Source organism: Malania oleifera, chromosome 12 (assembly GCF_029873635.1).
Source record: "Malania oleifera isolate guangnan ecotype guangnan chromosome 12, ASM2987363v1, whole genome shotgun sequence".
Classification (NCBI taxonomy): domain Eukaryota; kingdom Viridiplantae; phylum Streptophyta; class Magnoliopsida; order Santalales; family Ximeniaceae; genus Malania; species Malania oleifera.
The window spans coordinates 50,980,586-51,008,014 of NC_080428.1; the positions used below are offsets into that span (position 1 = coordinate 50,980,586).

Consider the following 27,429-nt stretch of genomic DNA (forward strand, 5'->3'; position numbering starts at 1 on the left):
TGCTCTCTGTGTGCAATATGATGGTGGCATTTGCAGCTACCATCATATTAATGATACATAGCAAAGGAGGACTGAAACTGCCTTGTATTCGGTGGCATTGCTTTGGTGTTGGTGAACGGTAAGCTAAATCTTGGTTTAGGGCTATGAGGGGGATTAGACAAGGGGACCAACTCTCCCCATTTTTGTTCTTTTTAGTGGTGGATGCCTTGAGTAGGATGGTTGATAGGGCTGTGGATAGAGGTTTAGTGAAAGGTCTAGGAGTGGGGAGGGAGGAAGTAATGGTTTCGCACTTTCAGTTTTCTAACGACACTATCTTTTTCTGGCCATAAGCCAACTTTTTTGAATATTTTGGGGCTTTTCCATATTTTTGAAAGGGCATCGGGGCTTAAGATTAATATGGGGAAGAGTGGTATTGTGGCTATTAATATGCCAATGGAGTGCATTAGGGAGTTATCCTCAGAGGTAGGATGTGTTGCATTGGCTTGGCTGCTCCCCTATTTGGGTTTCCTTTGGGGGCTAACCCTAGATTTGCAAATTTATGTGATCCAGCTGTCAATAGATTGTCTATGCGTTTATATGGGTGGAAAGGTGCTAGTATTTGTCTAGGAGGTAGGATTACTCTCATTTTGGATTATCTCTCTAGTATCCTGCTGTATTTTCTATCTATTTTCAAAATTCCTATGGGGGTTTCGTTCAATTTTGAGAGAATTATGAGAGATTTCCTTTGTTCATGGGGGGGAAGGGGGGGGGGGGGGGGGAATGTTAGGGACCATTTGGTGAGGTGGAAGGTGGTCTGTAGGTCTAAATGGAAGGGTGGTTTGGGTCATGGAAATTTAGCTTCTAAAAACATGGATGTCTTGGCCAAATGGCTTTGGCAGTTCCTGTTAGAGGATTCTTGTGGGGGTAAAGTTGTTATAGACAAGTTTGGACTTGAACAGAATGGGTGGGATACTAATTTGGGTCCTAGATGTTCTTTGGAAAGTCTGTAGAAAGCTATTTCTCAGATTTATCCTCTCTTTATTCCCCACACTTAATTTTTTCTAAGTTGGGGTTGCAATATCCAATTTTGGAGAGACCTTGGGTTGGGAAATGTTGTTTTGTCCACCTCTTTTCCTTGTCTATTTTGTTTGAGCTTAGGACAGGATGGATCCATTTCTTCTTTTATTGTAGAGCCAGGTGGTACTTTACCTTTATGGGTTTTCACTTTTGCCGGTCCTTGAATGATAGGGAAACAGAAGATTTATCCTCTTTGTCAAGTCATTTTGAATATTGTTGGGTCTCTTTGGAAGCTGATAGCCGATCTTGGTACTTGGATCCCTTAGGGTCTTATTCCTGTAAATCTTTTTGTGAGTTCTTGACTAGTACTGTTTTTTCTTTTCCTCTCTATAAAACTATTTGGAAGGCTAACATCCCACCTAAAATCAAAGCTTTTCTTTGGTTGGTTGTGTTAAATAGGATCAACACGAATATGTTTGCTAGTGGATATGGAAGTTGAAGATCTTCGGTAAAGGCTTGCCATCTAGTTGATTATGGCTTAATCCTTCAATTTGTAGAAGAAAAGAAACAAAAGGAAAGTTGAAAAGAAGGGAAAGGAGAAACAACAGATTTGAAAAAAAAAGAAAAGAAAGGAAAAAACAGTCTACTTGAAGTTTTCTGCTATGTCTTCCTCAGTCAAGATAGATAAGAAGCTATTTTCCTTTGAGTGGGTTCTTAGAATACTGGAGAAATCTTGGGAACAAAGAATCTCATTGCCTATTGCTAAATGAAGTTAAATGGATTCAACAACAATTCTGTTAATTTTGGACAGAAAATTCCATTTATCCATGGGTGAAAACAACTAGAAACCCGGAAGGTTCTTTGATCATTCGCTTGGTGTCAAACAAATTTTAACTTATGATTGTTATCGATAAACTACTGTATTGTGGGGGAAGATTCGCTTTGAGAATTCCAGACGGAAAGGAGGCTTGAGGGTGGTGGATTTTCTGCTAATCACTGAAAGAAGATGAAGGCATATTACAACAAAATGCACGGAAAATACTGGGGATTTTGTGTAGAATTGTGGTTCCCAGGATATAGAGAAGTGAGAGCCTTTTGTATAATGGGCTCCCCAATGAGCCTAGTTATGCAGGGGTTGCGAAGGATGGAGTTTCTATTGTCGGAGATGGAGGAATTATGGTGATTCCAGTTGGAAAATTCAGCAGTGAAAGTCATTGAGTTTGGAAAGTGTGGATTTGGGAGAGAGAGATTTTGGGCAGTATCTAAGCCCAAATCTGTTTCAAAATTTAAAAGATTTCATTGTAAGGTTGTTGGTTTCACAGGAAAGTCATTGAGTTTGAAAAGTGTGGATTTGGCAGGGAGAGATTTTTGGGCAGTATCTAGGCCTGAAGCTGTTTAAATTTTTTAAATATTTCCTCCTAAGGTTGCTCATTTCACAGGAAATTGTTGACTTTGAAAAGTTTGGGTTTTCAAATTTTAAAATATTTCCTCCTAGGGCTGTTGCTTTGAAAGCTAGGCTGAAGGTAATTGAAGTGGAAAAAAAAAAAAAAAAATTACAAATTTTGGGCCTGGAGGACTTACTCTAAAGCCTATATATCTGATAGGCATGAGGAAGAAAAAATGGGCTGGCTTAGCAGGTGTAATCTAGGTGGAAAGAGAGAAACCCAACTTAACTAAACCTTAGGATCCTCTGAGGGGGCTTCTCTGAATGATGGGGGCCTGAGTTTACTGCCTTTTGGTGAGACGGAGACAAAATCACGTGGGTGCTGAATCTGCCAGAGAGATCAAATAGAGAGTCGGAGATGCTTGAGAGATCAAGGAGGGAGGAGAAACCTGCGGAGGTGGCTCCATGCATGATGCATCCCAAGTTCCCAACTAGTATGGAAGAATTACGGGAAGAATCGGAGGAATCTCTGAAAGTACGACATGAGAGAGAAATCTATTGTTCGTCCCTCTTTCCATCAGACCACAAGTGAAGTTATCAAGGTTTCAGAAGAATATTCAATTCATGCAAATAAGGAAGATTTTACAAAGAAGGCTAGATTGTTAGAGAAACTTGTGGAAGATACAGGAACTTCAAGCATGGAGATGGGCAGGGAATTTGACGTGAAGAAATCAAAGTCTAATACACAAAGATGCAGTCTTCCCTATTTTGATGTTGAATTGGAAGATTGGTATAAAGATGATAACAACTTGCTACTAGAACAGATTTGGGAACATGAGGATGTTTGTCTGATTTCATCTCAGCTAAAAGATGCGGAAAATTCAGAGGCTGCTGAGGATCTAAAAAAAGTTTGGATGAAGATCAAAATGAAAATCCGAAGCAAGAGGCTTTTAGATGGAGGTAGGGAATTATAACAGGTCTGTCTATTCTGAGCAATCTGGTGAGGTTTTTTCAAGCTTTTCTATAGGTTCGAGGAATCTTTTTGATGAGGAAGCTTTGACTGCTAGCATTTATATGTATAATTCTTTCTATTCCCAGTCTTTGTTCCATCCTGTGACTAATCCTAATTCTAGGCCTATAAATTCTGAAGCTTGGAATGAGTTGTTTAATTTTGGCAAAGGTATCCTGCCTATGCCTATGGCTGACCTAATCGTGAATTACCTTTCTTGCCAAAGGGAATTAGGTGCTGTAGGAGAGACATTAACCCTTGATCCATTGGAAGATGAGAGGGACAGCTGGGACCCATAAGAGCTTATACACAGATTGGGTTGCTCTCTAGTTAATCCTTTAGGCCAGACTGTTAAGGTTGTTTTCTCCCCTATAAGCTATGAGAGGATAAAGAACTGCAAAATTAGCCTCTAACATTAACTATGGAGGGGGGAAGGGTTAACTATGGAGGGTTAGGGGCAGTAAGGTGGTAGAATGAAGATTTTGAGTTGGAATCTTAGGGGTCTGGGCTGCCCTAGTAAAAGTTGTCAGATTAAGGATATCTTTGTTAAGGTAGCCCTAGACCTAGTTTTGCTTCAAGAGTTTAAGTTAGAGGTGGTAGGCGGTTTTCTTGTTAGGAGCATTTGGGACTCTAGATTCGAGATTCAAAGATTGGCTCTACATAGCATCCACAAGTTCTTCCGGGTATATTGTGATAATTTGGGACACCAGATTTGCAAGCAAATTGGATATTCTCATTGGTTCTTTTTTTTGCTTTTGTTCATTTAGATGTCAAAGGTAAGGGTCAGTGGTGTTTTGGGATGAATTAGCTGCAATTTTTAGAATGTGTTCCCCTCATTGGTGTTTTTTAGGTAGTGACTTTAATGTTATTAGGCCCATTAATGAGAAATTGGGAGGTTCCATAATCTCCTTAAGCATGAGGGGTTTGGATACTTTGATTAGGGAGTGTGTGATTTGAGGGATATTCCACTTTCAAATGCCCGGTTTACTTAGTTTTCATATGGCAATAGGACAATGGCTACTAGGTTTTATAGGTTTCTATTTACCATTGACTAGGAAGATACTTTTCCCACCTCTACTCAAGAGTACTCCATAGAGTGATTTCTGATCATTGTCCTTTAGTTCTTGAATCTAATTCTGTTAAGTGTGGCTCTACTCCGTTTAGATTTGAAAACATGTGGTTGACTCATTTGGGTTTTCAGAGCTTGGTTAGGATTGGTGGGTTGTGCACATGGAAGGTTGGGAAGGTTTTTGTTGTGTAAAGATTGAGATATGTGAAAGAGAAGTTAAAAAACTGGAATATGGAGACATTTAGTGATGTTTGATTTGGAAAAAAAAAAAATTCTTTAGGAATTTGGTGCGACTGATAGATTAGCTAAGGAGGAACCTTTTTCTGAGGACTTTGTTGGTAGATGAGTCCAATTGTCTAATGAGTTTGAACAAGTTGTTTTTAGAGAATAGATGAGTTGGAGACAGAAACTTAGAATGAATTGGGTTAGGAATGGGGATTGTCATTTTAGGATTTTCCATGGGTGGCGAAAAAGAAGAAGGAACTTTATTAAAGAACTTTAGAATGATAGGGGAGAGGTTATTAGGGATCTTGACTGTATTGCTGGCTTGATTACTGAATTTTACAAGAATCCCTTTTTAGAGAAGGATGAGGGTAGAATTATGATTGAGGGGCTGGATTGGCATCCTATATCAACTAGAAAGCTGCTTCGGTAGAGAGACCTTTTGAGGAAGAGGAGATTAAAAGCATGAATTTTGAGATGGATAGAGAAAAGGCTCTTAAGCCAGATGGTTTACTATGGCTTTCTTTTAGGATAGTTGGGAGACCTTAAAGGGAGCCCGCAAAGTTTTTCTTGAATTCTTTGACAATGGAGTGGTAGGGAGGAGTTTGAATTCCACTTTTATTACCTTGGTCCTTAGAAAAGATGGTGCGCTTAGAGTCAAGGACTTTAGACCTATTAGCTTGGTATCTAGTGTCTATAAGATTTTGACTAAGGTGTTATCTAAGAGGTCGGCTATTGTTCTGGAGGCACTATACCTCCTAGCCAAAGTGCTTTTATAGGTAGTAAATAGATCTTAGATTTTTCCTTGATAGCTAATGAGGTGGCTGAAGATGCTGTTCGTAGGAATAAGAGGGGTCCTTTGTTGAAATTGGATTTTGAGAAAGCTTATGATAGGGTGAGCTAGAGCTTCTTGGATATATTTTGAATAGAAAAGGTTTTGGCTTGAGGTGGAGGAGATGGATTAGAAGGTGCCTATCTTCTATGGTCTTTTTTGTTTTAGTAAACAGCAAGGCCAATTCTTAGTTTCGTGGGTCTAGGGGTCCAAGATAGGGAGATCCTCTTTCTTGCTTTCTCTTTACTATCGTGGATGATGTCTTGAGTAGGATGATTAAGAGAGGCGTAGATAGAGGGTTGGTGGTGGGGATTAAGGTAGATCATGAGAAATGCATCATTTCTCATCTTCAGTTTGCAAATAATACTATTATTTTCTTATCAAATAACATAAGTTGCTTCTCTAATTTGTTGACTATTGTATAGGTTTTTGAGAAGTCCGAGCTGAAAAGTAATTTTTCTATGACTCAGTCTAGACTCTAGTGGGTGTAGGTATTAATGTGGATTCTTTTACTAGGCTAGCTGGTTGTGCTGTTTTGACTTGGCCTATTGCTTATTTAGATGTTCCCCTAGGTGGTAATCCCAATGCGGACTCTTTCTGAGACCTTGCTTTTGAGAGAGTGGCAAGGAGATTGGATGGGTGTAAAGAAGCATTCTTCACCTTAAGGGGTCGTATTACCCTTATCCACGCTTGTCTATCTTCCATCCCTTTGTATAACCATTATTTTTTAGATTCCCTATGAGATTGGCATGGAGGCTTGAGAAATTAATGCTGGATTTCTTATGGTCAAGTGGAGGAGAGGGTAGTAAAGATCATATTGTAGGTTGGAAGACTGTTTATAGGCCTAAAAGGTGGGGAGGCTTGAGTCTTGGTAACTTGGTGTCCAAAAACATCTCTTTGGTGGGGAAATGGTTATGGTGATTTTCCTTAGAACCTAAATCTCTTTGACATAATGTAATTCACGGTAAATTTGGAATGCTGCAAAATGGGTGGGATGCTAAAGTGGGAATTAACACTAGTTATTCAAGTTTTTCGAAGTTTGTATCTCAGATTTTTGATTATTTCTTCGTAAAGTCCATTATACAGTGGGTAATGGGGAGCTTATTCCCCTTTGGGAGGATCATTGGGTCAGGGAGATGCCTTTGGCTAGTATTTTCCCTTGTCTTTTTCGATTATCGAATCTTCATGACACCCGGATTTCTAATTTTCTTCTTTTGCAAGAAGATGGGCATTCTTGGAACTTCAATTTGGGAGAAATCTAAATGAGATGGTTCTTTTGACCGGGTTGCTCGATTCTTTTCATGTTCATTTGAGGACTGATAATAGGGTTTGGACTTTGGAGTTTAGATCCTTCTCGGGAATTCTCTTATAAATCTTTTTTCACCTACTTGACTGTGATTCTACAGTGGATCCTTTTGCTTTGTATTCTTTGATTTGGAAAGCTAAAGCTCCCTAAAAAATAAAGCTTTTATTTGGACTGCGATACTTGAAAGAATTAATACCAAAGATTTGCTTCGGAAGAAAATACCTGATAAGTCCTTATCCCCTGGGATTTGTGTCATTTGTAGGAGGAGTGAATAGACTTTTTCACAGCTCTTTCTTCATTGCCCTTTCTCATAGGCTATTTCGAGTAACTTACTTGGTATATTCAGTGAAAATTGGGTCTGCCCATACACTTTGAGGGCCTTTTATACCATTACTTTTAGGGGTTTTGGAAAAGGAAAGGATCGGAAAGCTCTATGGTGTTGCAAGTTGCAACATTATGGCTATTATTCGGTGTGTTTGGTTGGAAAGGAATGCTAGAATATTCAAAAGTGTGGCTACTGCTAACAATTTGCTTTGGACTAGAGTGGTATATCTTGTGTCACTGTGGGTGTCAGCAAATGGTTTTTTTTCATCATGTTTCTCTGTAAGACTTGCAGCGGGATTGGCTGGCCCTGTTACACTGAGTTCGGTCTTCTGTTTAGGTTGCATTCTTTGTAACTAGTTTCTATTGATTTAAAGGAAGGATTTCTTATTGCCTGTCTTTTTCTTTTTTCTTTCCTTTCTATTTCTAATTTTCTGATATCCATTCTTCTCTCTTTTAATACAATTCTTTGTTTATCAAAAAAAAAAAAAGAAAGGATCAATACCAACAACTTGTTTCAAATTAGGAGACCTTTGAGGGCTGTCTCTCTGGATGTATGCTTGCTTTGTTTTAACTGCTTAGAAACTCGTCTGCATCTTTTCACGCATTGTGATTTTTCCTGGAGGGTTTGAAACAATTTATTTAATTATTTTGGAGAATGTTGGGTTTGTTCAGAGAGTGGGGAGTTTTTGGCAAATCATTTGGTCGGTTTTGGTAGGAAAAGGGAAGGTAAAGGTTATGAAATGTGCTTTCCTTGCAGTATTTTGGGGCCTGTGAATGGAATGAAACACACATATTTTCTCACGGAAGAAGCTGTCATTTTTGTTGGTTTAGGAGAAGATTCACTATTTGACTTCTCTTTGGTGTGTGGGTAATGGGGACTTCAAGGGGGTGTTTTTTTCGGATATTCAGCACAATTGGCATTCCTTGTTGATTTGTTAGGGCGTGCTGATAATTCTGGATTGTTTTTTGTACTTTCTGTTTTTTCCTTTCTACTTTTTCTGGGGTAACCCAGAGTGTGGAAAGGAGATGTCTTATTCTCCTGTTTGTACATTCTTAATCTGTCAATAAATTTCTTTTGTTATAAAAAAAAATTATTATCATTTTTAAATTAATTATTATTATTTTTTTAATTTGAGAAAGAATATGCGCGAATTGTTTTTTTTTTTAAATTATTGATAAAATACTAAAAGTTTAGAAGCCGTTTGGTATAACTGTTAAAAATTATGAAAATGAAAACCAAAAACTAAAACTAAAAACCAGAAACAGAAACTAAAAATAGAAAATTAGCAACTTGTTTGGTTAATATCTCTAAAATTAAAACAAATCAAAAACTTGATTAAACCAATGCTTATTTTTGTCCTTAAATTAGATAACAATTTAAAAACTATGACTAAAATGATAAAAGTACGAAATAATACAAATTTAAAATACTAAATAAAAATAAAGTTATTATATTTATTTTACTGAATTATTATATTTCAAAATTCACTTTACAAGGACAATCTTATTGTACATGGCAATTGAATAATAGTAAAAATATTTTGTAAATGACTTTTATTATGTATTATTTTTTTTTTTGAAAATTTATGGACATTTTTATTTTAATTATATTTTAAATTTATATAATCATTTAATTTTAATTTTAATTAAAAAATTATATATAAAGTGAATGATTAATACAAAAAAAGTTAATTTTGGATTATTGAAAGTTCCCAAAACAATTAAAAATCATGAAATCTGATTTTCAGTTTTTTTCACAAAGAGCTAAAAATAAAAAGAGTTTATATTTGTTTCTTCACCGTGCACAAATGAAAACAAAAAGCAAAAAATAGAAATGATACCAAACATTACTAATCATATACTAATTAATACTAAACACATAATAAACTACTAACTTAACCCAACAATTATCAATCCAATTCTTCCAACTTGGATCTTCCCAAGGTCTTGCTTCTTGTCATGCATCATAGATGTCCTCCAAAGGAGCTAAAGAAAACTTATAAATAATTACAAAAGAGCTGCCCTTCAATCCCTTTGCAGGTCAGGCAGTGACATCTCTCTCCACCCCCCCCCCAAAAAAAAAACTCCAAAAAAATGAGCTCAAAAACAAGCAAGAAACACAAAATCTTCCCCATAACAAATAAGAAGGTGTATGATCCTTGAAGGTTCTAGAATTCCTCTTGTTCCAAAGGGTCTATAAGGTAGGAAAAACTGCTCATCTCCTTAAAGCTCTTACACTTTTGGTTTTGCTATAACTTCAATATCTCACTTCTAGGAAATCTCCCAATAGCTCATTTGCAGGAAATCCCCCTATGACTGGTGGAGCTACCCAAGCTGCACCAATACAAAAGAGAGAGCATTTTAAAGATAGTTAGGCACCCAGCAATGAAGGAAAAGGTGTGTGCTTGTTTCATTGGACTTATGGAACCTGGAGCACATATTGTGACTGAGGGTGTTATAGGGTCTTCTGCACTGTAATAGGTCATGCATATCAAGCCTATTGAGAGACACAATCCAAATGAATGTTTGGATCTTAAAAGGAACCCTAGCCCGCCAAATGATGTGGCTCCAAGAAAAATGATTGGAGAAAGGAGTTTTAAGGAGGGGAAAGAAAAAGGATTCAGTAGGAAAATATCTGAAGAGTCCCCGTCCCAAACCCCTTTATCACCCCTATTTGAAGGAACAAAAGACTCCAGAACCTTAAGCATGGGCATGAGTTCATCAAACTCTCTTTCATTGAGCTTCCTATAAAATATGGAAATCCCAAGAAAGAGATCCCCCTTTGACGAAAAGAAATAAGCATGATTTTGTTGTTAGATTCATTCATTTCATAGTTTGTGCCATTTTACACCAATAGTGCTATGGATTTTGTATGACCCAAGAAATTAAGTGGAAACAACTATTTCCTAAAATGACTAAATAGAACAGTATGTGGTAAAGTTTCCAAATCAAGCTTGTTAATTTGTGCCATCTTCATGAAGGTTTCATTAACTTTGTTGTATGTTCAAATTGCCAAGCTATCGATCAGGTAAAGATAAAATTTATTTCCCTAAGATGAATTGGAAGATGCGTTGTATGTTTCAGGTGGTCCAGCTGTTGGAGACATACGGTCAAGGTGTTTGAGATTGTCTGACCAAAGTACCTCTGAGGCTCTTGCTGTCCGAAGATTGCTTGGTCATCGTTTGTCCATTGATCCGCAGCAAGCCAAGCTAGAATGGTACTATAGCAGATCTTGCTACAGTAATGCCTATTTCCAATTGTATAAAATATGTTATGAAATTGTTAGCATCATCAACAGAATTAATGAGAGTTGCAGATGTTTGGGTGTATTGTGGAATGCATTGCAAGTGCTTAATGCTTTAAGCATTCTTAGTTCAACACATACCCAGTTACACTTTATGCTCATTGTCACCATTATGCATCTCACATATGTGCTTACATTTTATTGTTCCTTCTGCAAACCTTTTCCTGATATTGTCAATTAGAGATGGTGAATCTTGGTTTTCAATTTATTTTGTTTATGTATGAATTGAACTGTTTAAGCCTAAGAAATTTGTGGAATCGTAATATTTTATTCTCTTTTAGATAATTGTCCTCAAAGTGTTTTTGTTCAATTCATACTAGATGCTCCTATCATTTCCATTCCTGCTTCTGCTTCCTGCTCTCCACCCTAGACACTTCAGTCCTGACCATTTTTTATTTTTGTTTCTTATTATTTTTACTGCTAAAAGCTAGTTAAGGTTTGAAAAAAAATGATATTGTTAGATAGCAAGACAATTGTACTCATCTGATAATTGATTGAAGAAATTTAGCTTGGCTGGTCTTTGTACCTATCCAAGAGCAAGATCTCAAATAAGCGTGTTACATCTCCACAAGAGCTCTCCACCAAGCTAAAATCCTAGACTGGATGTTATTTATGTTAATTTCAATTATTGTGCATAAAAAATTTCGGGTGGGTGGGGGGACATTTCTTTGGTAGCTGGTTGACTGCCCTTGAGGACTGGTAGACTGAACTGTGTAGTTCAGCACAATTTCTGGTTATTTCAAGGCCTGTTTTGGTTGTCTTAGGGTAGTGCAGATTCTAACCGACAGAAATTTTGCACTCTTGTGAGCCTTTATGTGTCATGATCCAAGCAGCTTGCTAGGTGATGTGCAGCAGATCAAATGGGGCTCACCATCTTCGATTGATTGAGGAGAGGTTAACCTTTAACCTATGCATACCTTGTTGAGTGCCTTAATTGAATCCACAGTTTCTGGTGGCTGCATTTCTTACACTGCTAGTTGGCATTTACTTTGATACTGCATGTAATGATCTGAGTGCAAGATTCTTAATAAGTATGTAACATCTTGACAAAGAGCTTTTTCCAGGAAGCTGAAACCCTTGGCTGAATAATGATGGAAGCTTTAAAGAGAGATTAAGATGGAAGTTTTAACTCTTGAGGGCCTGAATGATATGAGGAATGGTTGGAGAAAAAGCTAGTCAGGGATCACTAATGATGAAAAGGAGTTACGTGTCAGATAAAGATAGTCATTTTGATAGCTAGTTTGCCAACCATGATAGTCTATTATTAAATGAATTCCATGAACAAAATGGGTGTGTTGATTTAAGCTGCTTCTTTGCTTATACCATCATCTTCAAAGATAAAAACTCCTTACAGGCCTTCAATATGGGCCTCTGATGCATCACGCAAGGGAGGTGATGGTCATAGACTCAATAGTAGCCAATTTGAACTTTGAAATGGTCTATTAATTGTGAAGAAAAGGACTAGAAAAGGATTTTTTTTTTTTTTTAAACTAGTTGCATTTTCTTTCTTGTTATTTATTTATTTACTCTTGAAGACTTCTTGTCCTTATTAAATGAATTCCATGAGCAGAATGGGTGTGTTGATTTAAGCTGCTTCTTTGCTTATACCATCATCTTCAAAGATAGAAACTTCTGACAGGCCTTCAATGTGGGCCTCTGACACAAGGGAGGTGATGGTCATAGACTCAATGGTAGCCAATTTGAACTTTGAAGTGGTCTATTAATTGTAATGAAAAGGGCTAGAAAAGGGTTTTTATTTTTATTTTTATTTTTTTATAAACTAGTTGCATTTTCTTTCTTGTTATTTATTTATTTACTCTTGAAGACTTCTTGTCCTCTTTTAATTCTGTAATTCTTTCTCTTCTTCCCTAAAACACTGCTTTTGTTATTAAAGAAAAAAATTGTAAGTTTCTGCTTTTCCCTATTGTGAAGCACTTTTCTTGGTGGTGCACCATTAAGTTCTTGCAACACATTGTTGTAGACATGCAGGACTTCTCATGATGTGAAAACATGATGGCGGACACTTTCTTATATCAAATTGATGCTGGACAACTAAAGGAAAATTTGGGTATTTGATTTAGGGTTAGGATTTGTGAAAGAAATTGGGGAATGTTTGGAATTAAGACTAAATAATTAAGGATTCAAGCCTAGTTTGGAAACAATTAATTGACCGTTCAAGCTAAACCAATCTTGAGCATACATAATTGGCTACACAAGATTAAAAAAGAAAACTCCAGAAATATTTGAAAATAATGACTCAAAATACCCTTAAGTTATGATCCATGGTAAAATAAAAATAACTGGCTTTGCGACAAATGTAGACAATTGTTTATTCATCAATTCCAGGGAAAAAAATTGTACGAAGCTTATATATGCTCGCCTCTTGGTAGCTTAACAATAATAAATATCGACCGTCCAAGCTAAACCAATCTTGAGCATACAGAATCAGCCAGACACAATTAAAAAAGAAAATTCCAGAAATATTTGAAAATACTGACTCAAATACCCATAAGATAGGATCCATGATAAAATAAAAATAATCCCAAAATACCCTCATGAATGCTACTGCAACAGGACTCATGAGCAGTAGTTGTGCCACGGCACAGTGAACAGTGCTTGAACTCAACATCAAAATAGAACTCCCTGATCAATCCTCTGCCATCATCTCACCAAATTAAATCTGTTGGATGATAAATTTTCTCTTCTTTGCGGCTTTTCCAGGGTACTTGTTAACAAAAATTCCTCAAACACAAAAATTTGGTTTAGAAAAGGAAGTCAAAGAAAGTTGTCTTTTTTCTAATAAAATAACATTTCTTCCATTGCACTTGGTTTCCCTAATGAAGTTTTGAAGCATTCTTTTCCATTTCCAGCACCAATGTGATCAGTTTGTCTTTTATTTGATTTTAGAACAAGTTGAAAAATTCTTTAGCAGGTGAATAAGGATTGAGATTTCACTTTGTACTTGACGAAGAAAAATTTCATCCTTGGGATTCTGCGTATTTCCTATATCTGTTCGTAGGTCCAAGTCTCAAAAACCCTATTTTAAGCTTGCTGCTGGAATAATGCATCTGTTGTTTCCATTGTTTTGTTTTGTTTTTTTGTTTTTTTTTTAATTTTTTTTAAAATTTGTTAATTTTGTTGCTATCAGCATTTTTTTTTTTATCTTTAAATTAGATGTTAAGTTGTGAGATTTGAATCAAGTTCTGAATTATTGAATTGGATTAGAGTTTGATTGAACATTTGGTAAACATCAGAATATACATATTTTCTAAAATCTAGAAGTCAAAAGAAAATATAAAGAAAATAACAATTTCTCAATTAAATACTTCAGATATTGACTTATCCCAAAAAATAAAATTAATGTAAAAATAGCAGAGAACAAAAAAAGTCACTAAAAAATAACAAATCACAAAGAAATGCATTACATTGCATGCTGGAATTGGATTGATTTTGTAAGCAAACAATACAATTACATATCAAATTGTAGATCAAACTAAAGGTCAAAACCAGATCATGCATGATGGATCTGAAAAAATTCCAGAGAAAAATGCAGATAGAAAATTATTTTGCATGGGAATCGTTTAATAGCCCAAGATCATTTGTAAATCAAGCAAATATAACTGATAAAGAAGGAATCCATAGAAAAGTACGGATCAAAATGCTCTGGGATGGATTCTTGCACAAGTTTGAGATGCAAAAGTGCTGGAGTGTGTTTTAATGGTGTAGTGTGGAATCTTTTGGTGATATGTGTGTCATGCTTGAATGAGAAAAGGTTAGAAGGTCGGTGATAGGAAAGAATAGGGTGTGAAATGACCATCCATGGAATTGGGTGCTCTGTCACTGTGCTCTATAGCCTCTGTGTCTATGGGATCCAAAAACATGTAATCACTTTTTGATGGATGCCACCTGTAGCAAAAGAGTAGGGGTGGTGGATGGCTCCTTGCCTAGAGTGGGGTGTAAATGGGGAGAGGAAGGGGATAGGAGATGGAAAAGAAGAAAGATGCGTTGGAAAGATGTGCAAATCTGCATCTGATTCCCTTTCAGATAAAATTTCTAGTCTGACTGAATAAGAGAGATCAGGTATAAATCAGATGTGTTCCAAACACACTTTAAATTTGTCCAACTCACAAAATAGTGAACTAATCTGACTCAGTCTCTATTTATTGGAAATAAATGCAAATGAAAGGCCTCTTAATCTTTCACTTTCTTTGGAGTCATGGCTTGTGCTTGTTAGTGCGTATTGTCTTGTCATTTGTACTAGAAATGACGTAATGGCTGCTGTACTGTCTAATTGGCTTTTGATTTGGAAAATTGAAGCAGTTTGTTGACTATTTTAGAAATTTTGTAGAGCTAAAAAAGTCAAAACTTAAGGTAATGAATGCGAATGCAGCGGATATTTTTTAATTGGATGAGCTGGGATGCCCATCATTCTCGCTATTTCTATCTCCTTAACTAGGCTTTATGGTTTTCTACTTTTCCCTGAATTTTTTTTTTAAAAAAAGAAAAAAATATTTTCCTCTTATATAGATGAATTGTTTATGATGCTGGGGTGACTAATCCCACTTTGGACCTATGTTTGGTAGTGACTCCATTCTTATCTTATCAAGTTGACATCTTGATCTTGGCTTTAGGGTAATTCGCTTTCAATAATGTTACTTGCACAAGGTTGCAAAACCAATACATGTCTAATAATGCAAATCAATAAAGATGGTTTTTCCTACCTAGGGTAGTAGTAAAGGTTTGAACAAGTGATTGAGGAACCCAGGCTGGATATATTATATTGCAATAGGTCTAGTTTGCTTCTAATACTTTCCCAAACTCAATCATGCAAACATTGCATACAGAGTTAAGTGTTATCTAAAGACATGGTTTATGGGTACTAAGGAAGTGAGTCCTATCATATAAAATGACTGCCTTAGCTTTAACCAATATTCATTTCAAGTTCACTTTGGGAATAATATATGATTTTCCTGGCTGTCAAACCAAACTAGTTTTTGCATCAAAGTAATGATATAAGTTGGTAGAAAATTTTTAAACTGGAGCATTTAATATCCTCCAACTGTCAAACTTCACTAGTTTTTGCGTCAAAGTTGTTAAAGCTTGATATACATTGTTAGCCCACAACTTGACAGCTTAAGCTTTTAGGTTAAGTGGTAATCTAACATGGTATCAAAGCTGGTTACTAGGAGGTCTTGGGTTCTAATCTTGTTGCTTGTGTTTATTACATTGTGTTTAAAAAATTATTGTATTCCCTGTAGTGGGTATTTTTTATCGAATTATCGTGTGTCTATTTCTCCACGTGCTATCAGGCTGCATGTGCGGTGGAGTATTAAAGCTTGATATACATTGTTTGCCCACAGTCTAATAGCTTAAGCTTTTAGGTAAAGTGGTAATCTAACCAAAGTAATGATTAAACTCGGTAGAAAATTATTAAACTGGAGCAATGAATATTTTCCAATTTGAAAATTTCTAGAAATTATGATGGCAAGTGGTTGAGAAGGTGTTTTTTGAACTAGTATGGATAAAAGGTTTCTTCTCTTTCTTGATGTCTGGGTTTGTTTTGATTTGTAGACTGCTTGTCCTTTTTCTGGGTGTATTTCTTTTCTCTTGTTCTCAATAAATTTCTTTTTCTATAAAAAATATCCCCCAATTGTTTTTGGAATGCATACAGTTATTTACATCTTGTGCTTCTATTTGCGACCTTTATCTTAAGCTAGATCTTAGAAGTTTTAAAAATAATGCAGAACTGATCTGTGAAAGTTGCAGTGCTTTAGAATCTCATGATTTTCATGTTGATTGGTTATATACTTATATATTATGAAAGTCCCATTGACATTTTATTTTATTTTACTGTTGGCTTAATTGAACCACTGATTATTACTTATTATATTGTGAATTTCTGTCATTTAGTTGCTTGGTAATACTTTGGTCATATTGTTGAGTATTAGCATCTGCTTCGAGAAATTGATAGGTATGATATTGTGGAAGGAGAACATTACCTATGGAAAGGTGTATCAAAATCCTATAGGGAAACAATTCGAGCATTCCTGGCTTATTTTCAGAATCAGGTATACTAAGCTTGCAAGTATTTGACTTTTAATTGTTATGATTCTTGGTAATTCACCATCTATTATTTTATCAATTATAGTCTGTGTGCTTTTCAATATTCTCATTGAAGATGAGTATTCTTATTCTCCTTGTTTTCCACTATTCTAGTCTTGCATGTTTAATAATCTCTGATTTCATATTTTCAATCGTATCTGTTAATTTGAGCCTGCAATCATCCCTGTAGTGGAGAAATGGTTATGGTGATTCTCTTCAGAATCTGATTCTTATCCCTACTCTCCGCCCTCATGCCCCAACAAAATGTGAGATATGAAGTTGGAAGTGTGGAGGGAGTTCATTTTTGGAAGGGTCATTGGATTTGGAATGATCCTTTAATTTGAACTTTTCCTGATCTTTTCTAATCTCTGTAATTTGCCTACTTATGATTTAATCCATACACAGGGATGCATGGATTCATGGGATTTTCATTTTCGGGAATTTTTTGAGAGAGAGAGCCCATTCACTGTTGAGTGCATTGGTTTTCTTCAGCAGATCTTTCTTCACTCATTTGACTCGTGTCCTAGTGCCCTTCTGTTTGTCTTGGATTCATTTATCTAGGGAACAAATTCTCTCTTAAACAAATGCTTTTATAGAATCAATATTAATGATTTGCTCTAGAGGAGAAATCCAAATAAAGCATGATCTCTTAATTTGTGTGTCCCTTGCTATCAGATGGGAAGACTTGCTTGTTTGTTTTTTTATTGTTCCTATTCCTGGGGTATTTGGAACTAGTGAATTTCATTGGTTCTGTTCTTCTTTGGAGAATTTATGCTTCTTTGGTTAAAGGGTTTCAGGAGTAAGGAGAGGAGGGCTGTTTGGAAGTGTGCTGTTTTTGTGGTACTTTGGTGTTTTCACTTGGAATTTAATGCCAAATTCTTGGGCTCTAATACTCATGCTTGTCTGGTTACGGGTGGTCTTTCTTGTTTCACTTTGGTGTTAAGCTAATGGTTTCTTTAGAATGTCCATGAGTAACCTGTAGAGGAATTGGAGAGTTTTGCAGTTTTCCCCATTAATCTTCTGTTGAGGTAGTATTTATTCTTTTTGTATTTTTGATGCTATGTCCTCCTCTCTTGACATGGACCCCTTGATGCTGAGAGCAAAGCTTTAGGTAGACCATTAGCAGACGCTGAAAGAGGGGAGAAAATACAACGTTTAATTCACTTCTTCTATCTCTCCTCAAAATCCTTTTTACAAAAAACCATATCCAAAATCCCCAAAATCATAAGCCCTCTCAAAGTCTAAATTTAAAACAATCCCTTCCCCATCCCTTCTTACATCCTCTACAACTTTATTTACGACTAATGCAATATCTAAAGATGTACCTTCCTCCAACAAATGCCGCCTAGGAAGAAGAAATGGTAGAACCTAACACAAAATTCAGTCTCTTAGATAAAACCTCACCTTATAGCTTTGGTTACCAAACTAATTGCTCTATAATCTCTTGCTTGGGTCCCTTCTTAGTTCTCAGGCACAAAAGTAATGAAAGTAGAATTAATGCTCTTACCTATGACTTTAGAAGATCTTCTTTCACAATATCCCGACAATGATGAAAGTAAGCCATAATAAAACTGTTGCAAATCTGAAATAATTGAAGATGCAATGAAGAAAATACAGCCATCAGGTTTAGAGACGGAAAAAAGAAGTAGAGAAAAAGGGAAGAAAGAGAAAAGGCGCGTGGACAGTTTCCTGGAGCATTTGTACAGCTCCAGGTCTGCCCTCTTATATATTTATAATAAAAAAGACATGAAGGACAAAAATGTCCCCATCACACCACCTAATTACTAACATAACATATTCTCTTCTATCAAGAACCATTTGGACCTGGAGCTTTTTACCCTTCACACCAAACACCACTTCCTTTACTTGCTCTTTAAAAAAAAAATAGCCTTTGTAGCCAACAACTCTGCTCCTCAGAAATAGGACTTCTGTTTCATCCTCAATCATTGGCCTAAAAACATTCTCCTCAGAAGATCAACCTTTATAGAAATGCATATTCTCTGAATCAAGCACAAAAGCATAAGCTGTGCAGCCTTGATCCTTAACCTTACCTCACCACTCAGTTGCTAACCAATGAAAATCATGAGAAGTCAATCACATAGTTTCAAAATGAAATGCACTAGGATCCCATTTCACATGGTTTGATTCTAACACAAATGGAAAATGGTGAAAAACTGGTCTTACATTGATCTCCTGAACTAAGTTTGGAAAAGTATCCTCCCACTCTGTACTAAAAAGGAAACTAAAAAGCAACTTGCTTATTTCCTATGATAAATGAAGTAAACTGAGCATTAGACAAAGAAATGTTCCTCAAATGACAATCTCTAGCAAAAATATGAAACAAATTTAATCACTTCCGAGTGTATGGGTCTTCTAGACCAACTCTTAGGAGCTCTTTTTGGGAATAACTCTATTATGTTTTCAGTTTTCGCTCCCTTAGGTGGATCATGGTTGGTGATTCTAATGTGATGAGGTTCTCCAAAGAGAAGAAGGGTGGGGGTGGGGGTGGGGGGTGGTAAGAGTTACTGTTAGTATGTAGAATTTTGATTTGAAAATCAGGGACTATGGATTGAGAGACCTCCCCTTGGGGAATGCATCTTTTACTAGGTCTATAGGAGGGACTAGAGTGGTGGCTAGCACACTAGATAGATTTTTGTTTTGTAGTTGTTGGGAGGATGAATTTCCTAATCTTTCCCAAAGTGTTCTCCCAAGGACTACTTCTGATCATTTCCCTATTTTATTGGAATCTAGTAGGGTGTTGTGGGGTCTTACCCCTTTTAGGGTTAGGAATATGTGGTTGGACCATGTGACTTTTAAGCCTTTGGTTAGGGATTATTGGGAAGAGGAAATGGAGAGGAGTTGGGAAGGGTTCAAATGCATGAGGAAATTGAAACGTTTGAAGGAGAAATTGAAAGTTTGGAATAAGGAAGTGTTCGGCGACTTTAGAATTAGAAAATCTAGCCTTCTAGGCAAGTTGGCTTCCTTGGATAGGAAGGAGGAGATTAATCTCTTGGAAAGCAAGGAGGCAAGTAGAGTTTCTCTTAAAAATGAGTTAAAAGGGGTGATATTTTAGGAAATAATGAGTTGGAGGGACAAGATCAAAATCAAATAGGTTAAAGACAGTCAAATTAGGGTGGGCTTAAGTAGGACTTTGTTAACACTTTTGAAGAATTCTTTAGATCAGGTAGATTTGTAAGTAGCATCAATGTTACTTTCCTTACCCTGATCCCGAATAAATCCGAGACAACCAACATTAAGGACTTTCTTCCAATTAGCTTGGTGGGGAGTATCTATAAGATCCTTGCTAAAGTCCTTGCTATGAGGCTTAAAAAAGTCACTTGGGAAGCTATCGGGCAATATCAACACATCTTTGTGGCGGGAAGAAAAATCATGGATGCAACCCTAATAGCTAACGAGGTAGTGGATACTTATCGGAGGGAAAAGAAAAACAGGGTGGTGTGCAAACTTGACATGGAGAAAGCTTTCAATCACGCCAATTGGAACTTCCTTCTCTATGCTTTAGGAAAATGGGTTTTGGGGAGCATTGGTGTTTGCTCATTGCATCAACGCACCAAGCTTCTCACTGTTAATCAACGGACATTCCACTGATTTCTTTGCCCCTCCAAAGGAATGAGATGAGGGGACCCTCTATCCCCCTTTTTGTTCATCATGGTGTTGGAGGTGTTGAGCCTCATATTGATAAAAGCTATTGGAGATGGGCTGCTCAAAGGCCTTAGAGTTGGTAGTTACGATAGGTCCATGGAGGTCACACATCTCTTGTCTGTAGATGACACTATAATTTTTTGTGAGGATGACCCTCTCCACGTTATGAATCTGAGATGTATCTTGGCAGGGTTTGAGGCAATTTCAGGTTTGAAAGTTAACCTTGGAAGAAGTGAAATCATTCTGGTTGGAGAAAATGTAGATAGGCCTCTCCTTGCTGGTCTTCTAGGCTGCAAAGTGGGTACTTTCTATATTAACTACCTTGGGCTACCTCTTGGCTCAAAATTTGAAGGTAAAGGAGTGTGGGATCTCATCATTGAAAATTTTGAAAAAAAGGCTGGCTTGATGGAAGAGGAATTTCTTATCAAAAGGTGGTAGACTCACTCTCATTAAAAGCACCTTGACAAGTCTACCCATTTACTTCATGTCTCTCCTTTACCTATCGACTTCAGTTGCCAAGCGACTTGAAGGAATTCAAAGGAGGTTTCTTTCGGGAAGCTTTGGGGTGGAATTCAAATTTTACTTTGTCAAATGGGGCATGGTTAGGGCTGCAAACGAACCAAGCCTCTCATAAGTAGCTCGAGAGCTCGGCTCGGGAGCTCAGCTCGATAAGAGTTTGTTTAGGCTCATTTATTATTTAAATAAGCCATTCCTGAGCTCAACTTTTAGGCTCGTTTAATAAATGAGCGGAGCTTGAACATAGTCCGGCTTAGCTTGTTTGGGCTTGTTAGTAACTCGGTTAGGCTTGGTAATGAGCTTGATTTTATATTAATTCTTAAAATATTTTATTTTATTATTTGAGTTCATTAAATACTGCTTAACATAAGTCAACAAAATAAACTCAAAAAACTAATAATTATTAGTTTATTTATTAAGTAGTTTATTTATTAATTAATTAAATAAATGTGAAACATAGGAGGCTTAATGGCTAATATAGAAGAGGCTTCACCCAGGAATATTTTCAATCCTGTGATGTGGGATATGGAGTTGAAGTGGGGAGAAAGAGAAAGCATGGGGAGAGAGGCAGAGAGCCGCACGCCTGTGCCTACATGCTTTTCAGGTTTGTCCCACGTCAGAAATCCACAACTTATTTACCTCCTCAACAGATTATAAAAGCTCTTGCCCGCTACCCATTTACTCCACCTCTCCCATGGCTGCGGGCCAGCTTTAATGCATGCTTGCTTACTATTTTCTTACAGTTGTGGGCCTTTTTATTGTGGGTTATTTTTGTGTAGTTTGAGTTGTATTTGGGCCTGTTTATTAATGGGCTTCAATATTTCAGTTTAAGCCCAGCTGGACAAATGACCAAGGTAGGGCCTTTAAAAGTTTAGAACTTAAGTCCCTAGGCTTGATTTGTTAGCTTGTTTTAAACCAAGTTGAGCTCGAGCCTGTGATTATTTTTTCAAGATGAGCTAAAGCTTAATATTTGGAGCTCAAATTGTACCGAGCTCGAGCCTGAGCTTGAGCTGAGCTATTCTTTTTCTGAGCCGAGCCTGAACATGTGAAGCTTAGCTCGACTCGGCTTGTTTGTCGCCCTAGGCATGGTGAAACAACCCTTTCATTTAGGAGGCTTGGGTTTGAAGTCCCTCCACATTTTTAATAAAACCCTATTAGGGAAATGGTTATGGAGAATTGGAGATTCATGATTGAGAAGACCACCTTTGGCAGGGAATCATTGCCATGAAATATGGGCTTGAACATCATGATTAAATTTCCCAGGCTAACAGAGGACCAAATGGTGTAGGGGTGTGGAATTTCATTGGGAGTTCCGCTTCTTGTATAAGATTCGAAGCGAGGAGTGGGGACAACATTTATTTTTGGCATGACTCATGGCATGATCAAGAAGCTCTTAGTGTTCTATTTCCAACCGCCTACAATTTGGCCTGTAATAAAGATGCCTGCGTTAGTCAACACCTTCAAACATCAGTCAGGGGCTCTTTTGGAACATCTGCTTCCTTAGAAATGAGGAAGATTGGGAGCTCAACTAGCTTATGGACTTTTACAGCTTCCTTTACAGCCTCCTGGGCCTTAGATGAGAGGGGGCGTTCATTGTTAGATCCTTCTACAGGAAGCTCTACCCTTTGGAGTTAAACAACTTTTATTTCCCTTAGACTTAGATTTGGAAGACAACAGCCCCCACAAAAGTTGACTTCATTGCATGGAAGGCAGCCTATGATAAGATTTTGACTATAAATAATTTGCAAAGAAGGGGTTTGTCAGTTGCCAAAATATGTCCCCTTTGCATGGCTGACTCGGAATTTGTTGGGCACATCCTCCTTGCACTTGGACAAGGAATCTCTGGAAGATGGCACTGAATTTGATTGGTCAAACGTGGGTTATCGCTAACTCTATGGGAGGGGAACTCTAGTGCTTTTGAAAAGAGAGTAATGGGCGAGTGTTTAAAAATTCAACCTCAGCAATTCAAAACAGCAAAGAACACTGGTTTACTGTGGTCAATAGCTGGCATAGTGGGACTGTTGTTAATGATTATAATGTAATCCTTGATCTGTGTGACACCCTTCAGGGTGCTTGACTTACTGTACCATGGGCTAGCATCCCTTTGATGCCTCTTCAATGAAGTTTCCTTATAAAAAGAAGGGTTAAAAATAGTGATTGTAATTCTTTCTTTCACTAGCTAGCTAATAGGGAAAAGAGTAAAAACATGATTGGGGAGCTAGATGTGGGGGGTGGGAGAGTCATTAATGATGATTATCAGAGTGCATCCACTATTTTACTAATTTCTTTCTTAATTTGTGTTTGTAGGAGGACTATGTAGACTGATGATAAAGGGTTTTAGAGTGGAATCCTATAATCGATAAAAATATGTGCTGGTTAGAGAGACTTCTCGATGAGGAGGAAGTGAGGGGGATGGCTTTTGGGAAGGAAAGGGATAAGGCCTCAGGCCTGGGTGGTTTTACTATTGCTTTCTTCCAGGATTATTGGGAGGTTATTAAGAGTGACTTGTTGAAATTCTTTACCAATTTTCATGGGAATAGATTTTGAGCGCGAGCATTAATTTCTAATTTATAGCTTTGGTGCCTAAGGGATCCAAATCTATCAGGTTGGAGGATTTTAGACCTACTAGTTTCGTCTCTAGTGTGTATAAGAATAACACTAAAGCTTTATCTAATAGGTTGAATGCGGTGCTTGACAATACTATCTGTAGTGCTAAAAGTGCATTCTTTTTTTTGAGGGAGGGGGGGGGGGGGGGGGGGAGTTGAATAGTTTTGTTTTGGTTGTGAATTGAGGTGGTGGAGGATATTTATAGGAAATAAAGTTTTTGTGAGAAAGGGTTTTGGTGAGCATTGGCGTATGTGTGCAGGGTTTTTGGTGATTGGTGAACCCAAACCTTGGTTTAGTGCTTTGAGGGGCTTTAGACAAGGAAACCCTTTATCCCCCCCCCCCCCCCCCTCTTTTCTTTTTTATCCTATTAGCTGGTGCATTGAATAGGATGGTGGATAGGGCTGTGGAGAGGGGGTTGGTGAGAAGGTTAGAAGTGGGGAGAGAGGGAGTGATGGTTTCTCATCTTTAGTTCGTTGATGTCACCATTTTCTTTCTAGATGATTATGGACCTTCTTTTAGGAGAATGTCGTGTCTTCTCCAAATCTTCGAGAGGGTGTCTAAGCTTAAAATTAATACAGGGAAGAGTGGTTTTAGCAGCAATGAGTCTGCCTATTGAGTGCGTTAGTGAGTGGGCTACTAACAGGGGGTGTGGTTTATTGGATTGGCCTTTGACTTACTTAGGGGTTCCTTTGGGTGGAAATCCTAGAGTTGTGGATTTATGGAATCCGGTAGTTGAAAGGGTAACAGAGATTAGATGGTTGGAAGGGGGCTTTATTTCTTCCTGGGGGTAGAATCACTCTAATTCATGATTGTCTTCTAGCATTCCATCATATTTATTGTCTATTTTTAGGATTTCAATGGGGCTTGCTAACAAGCTTGAGAGAATTATGAGAGATTTCTTGTGGTTTGGTATGGGGGGTCATAGGGACCGCTTAGTGAGTTGGAAAGAGGTTTCTAGGTCTAAAGAGGGAAAGGGGGGGCGGGGGGTGCTGGATTGGGTCTTGGTAAGTTGGTGTCTGAAAACACCACTTTTTTAGTTAAATGGTTATGGTGCTTCCCCCTAGTAGATCTTCCCTTTGGCATAGAGTAAGAAGTAAGTTTGGTTTGGATGTATGGTTGGGATACCAATGCTAGTTTAAGCTGTTCTTTGGGTAGTCTGTGGAGATCTATTTATCAGATTTATCCTTTATTCACTCATTGCACTAATTTTTTTTTTTTTTGCGGGGGGGGGGGGGGGGGGGGGGGGGGGGGGTGGGGGGAGATGTTCTCAGATTTTTTTTTTGGTAAAGACCAATGGCTGGGGAATGTTTCTTTCTCTGCATCTTTCCCTCATCTCTTTTGATTGAGCTCATTACAGAATATAGTCATTTCTTTCTTTTCTGGTGATTTGGGCTGTCCTTTGGTTTCTTGGAATCTCCATTTCAGGCAACCTCTTAATAATAGGGAGATGGTGGAGTTGTTATCCTTGTTGCCCTCATTGAATAATTGTAACCTTTCTTCAGAGAGGGATGTTCATTCTTGGACTTTGGATCAGTTGGGGATGTATTCTTGCAAATCATTCTTTTAAATCCAGTTCTTCATTTCCTCTCTATTATATTATTTGCAAGGCCAAAGCTCCCCAAAAGATTAAGGCTTTTACTTGCTTGGTTGTGCTTAATAAAATCAATGCTAGTAACTTGTTGCATGTTAGAAGACCTCTGAAGGCTTCCAGACGTACTTGTTCTCTGTTATAGGAACTCTGAGACAGCTTCTCATCTTCTTTTGCACTGCGAATTTCCTTGGAGGGTATAGAATAAGCTATTCAGTATTACGGGTGAGGGTTGTGTCTGTCCTTTTTCTGCCACCAGGGGGGGTGGGGGGAGACTTGTTAGCTACTCCTTTCGCAGGTTTTGGAAGAAGGATAGGGCAGCACTGTATAAATGTGGCATATTTGCAGTCTTGTTGGGATTATGGTTGGAGTGTAAATGTGTAATGCATTGATCTTTCTTGGAAAAAATTAAATTGGGTACTGGTTTGGGAGAAGATTCAGTATATGGCCTCTTTGTGGTATGTTGGGTTTGAAATTTTCAGGGGGTGCTAGTTTTCCAGATTTACAAAGAGATCAGAGGAACTTGATGGCTTGATGCTTCTTTTCTCTTTGCTACTTACTATTTTATTTCTGGTTTATCCCATATTTTTCTCCGGAGATGTCTTGTCCTCCCTTTTGTAAATTCTTTCTCTATTAATGAAGTCTTCTTTCACTATCAAAAGGGGGGGGGGGGGGGTGAAATCGCTCCTGCATTGACCTTCACCATGGTTCTGAACTTGCAGTTTTTTTTATTTATTATTTTTTTCAATTAGAAACTTTTGAAGATGCTCTGAATTGGTTTCGAGTTTCGACCTTTGCTCTCTTGCATAAACACATTGAAGCATGTAGTCTTAGTTTTTTTAGTATTTGGAATCTATCTTTTCTATCTTTTTTTTGTGGCTGTGCTAACATATTTTTTTGATTGGGAGCAGACTAGTTTAATACCTGTGAAAATTACAAAAATCTTCTCTTTTGATACATTATGCTAAAATTTGACTTCTTGAATGTTCCACTTCATTATTTGAGTTCATCATTTAAATCTGAAAAGCTTAGGTATTTCTTGTTCTGACTTTGACAAAATTTCAGCCTTGCTCATGGAATTGCGTTTTTACCAATGTTTTTCGAAAATGGTGGGTATGTTTGAATTGTAATTGGTTATTTTTCTCACAGCTTTTGTTTGAGACCTCAATCTAAAACTCAGTCTGTCTCACAATTTTGTAAATGGACCATTCTGTAATTTTACACATCTGAGAAAATATTATGCTGGGGAGAACATTTTTCATTTTCCAATTTTAGTTTCCAAAGAATTATAAGAATTCCAGCTTATCTTTTAATTTTTTAAGATTCATATTAAAAGGTAGAAAATAAAGAGTTTGTTTAGTTGTGCAAAAACAAATTTTCATTTTTATTTCTAAATTTTGGAATAATTATAAAAAATACTTGTTTTATAGTTTTCCAAAAATTAAATAAGGCAGTATTTGAATCCTGGATTTTGGGGCTTGAGTTTTGGATTTGTGTAGATTTGGAAGAAACTCAATTCAATTTTATGTTACATTTTGTCATAATCCACATAAATCCAAATCCAAATCCTAGATTCAAATTTCATGTTCCCGAATATGGAATAAGAAATCAGAAATCTAGAAATTATAAAAAAAAATGTTTTCCAATTTTTCTACCCAAAATTAGAGAATGAAAAAGGTGGCATTTTTGTAATTATATTTGAAAAAAGTTAGAAATGAAAAGTATAACTATTTCCACAAGTAGATAGTGCGTAAACTTTTTATTGTTTTTCATTTTGCATACAAATGTTGTAAAAATGAAAAATTAGCATACTTTTTTTTTTTTGGGTTATTCTCTGGAAAACTAAAATGGGAAAATTCACAACTAAGCGGGTCCTTAGGATTTCAAGTTCCAGCTCATGCTCATAGAACTGTATCATTACGCAGTATAATTGAAAAGCCTTGTGTGATTTTATTTTACTCACGTACTGGCCTCAATCTAACTCAGTTTATTTCGATATTTTGGATTAGTGGCAGCATGCTTTAGTTTTCATCTTAACAAATGTGACATGTATCTGTTAATTATCATCTGGATACTTGGTGTCCATTTTAACTCAATTTTTTCTGCTTGTTTAATGGAAACAGTTAGGCTCTGGAGATTAAAGGAGATTAATTTCTTTGTTTTTGACTTATGTTACTCAAGTACGCCTCTTTGGGGGCTTTTGGGAAAACTAAGCATTCAGTTCTCAACACTGAACTGGATCAGAGACCAACATCTGAAACTAAACACTAATCATTCATACCTATTTGATAATTGAACTGTTTAAGCATCTGACTGTATTTTTTCCCATGGCAACACTGTTTGAGAAAATCAAAATTTGATGAATAAGGAAAATAACAAGCCTTTTGAAATTTTTTTTCTCTTTTATTTTTTTCCTCAAGAACCAAGCGACTTGCAGTGCCAGAAAATTTTTCATTTCATTTTCTTAATAATAAGATAAAAATAAAAGAAATCAGGTTTAAGCCCTT

The 27,429-nt window shown here is 36.9% G+C and overlaps 1 protein-coding gene across 7 annotated transcripts in view; it reads left to right on the top strand.

Annotated features, from left to right (window-relative positions):
• LOC131143702 (uncharacterized protein YNL011C) overlaps nt 1-27,429 on the top strand; it is a 79,985-nt gene that overhangs the window by 12,395 nt on the left and 40,161 nt on the right. For all 7 annotated transcript variants that reach the window (XR_009133659.1, XR_009133656.1, XR_009133655.1 and 4 more), the window contains exons 3-4: nt 10,227-10,359; nt 16,418-16,514. Coding sequence is in view for 2 of the 7 variants with exons in the window: in XM_058091956.1 (XP_057947939.1) it covers nt 10,227-10,359; nt 16,418-16,514 (230 nt within the window). In the remaining 5 variants the exon portion in view is untranslated. The remainder of the gene's footprint in view (nt 1-10,226; nt 10,360-16,417; nt 16,515-27,429) is intronic.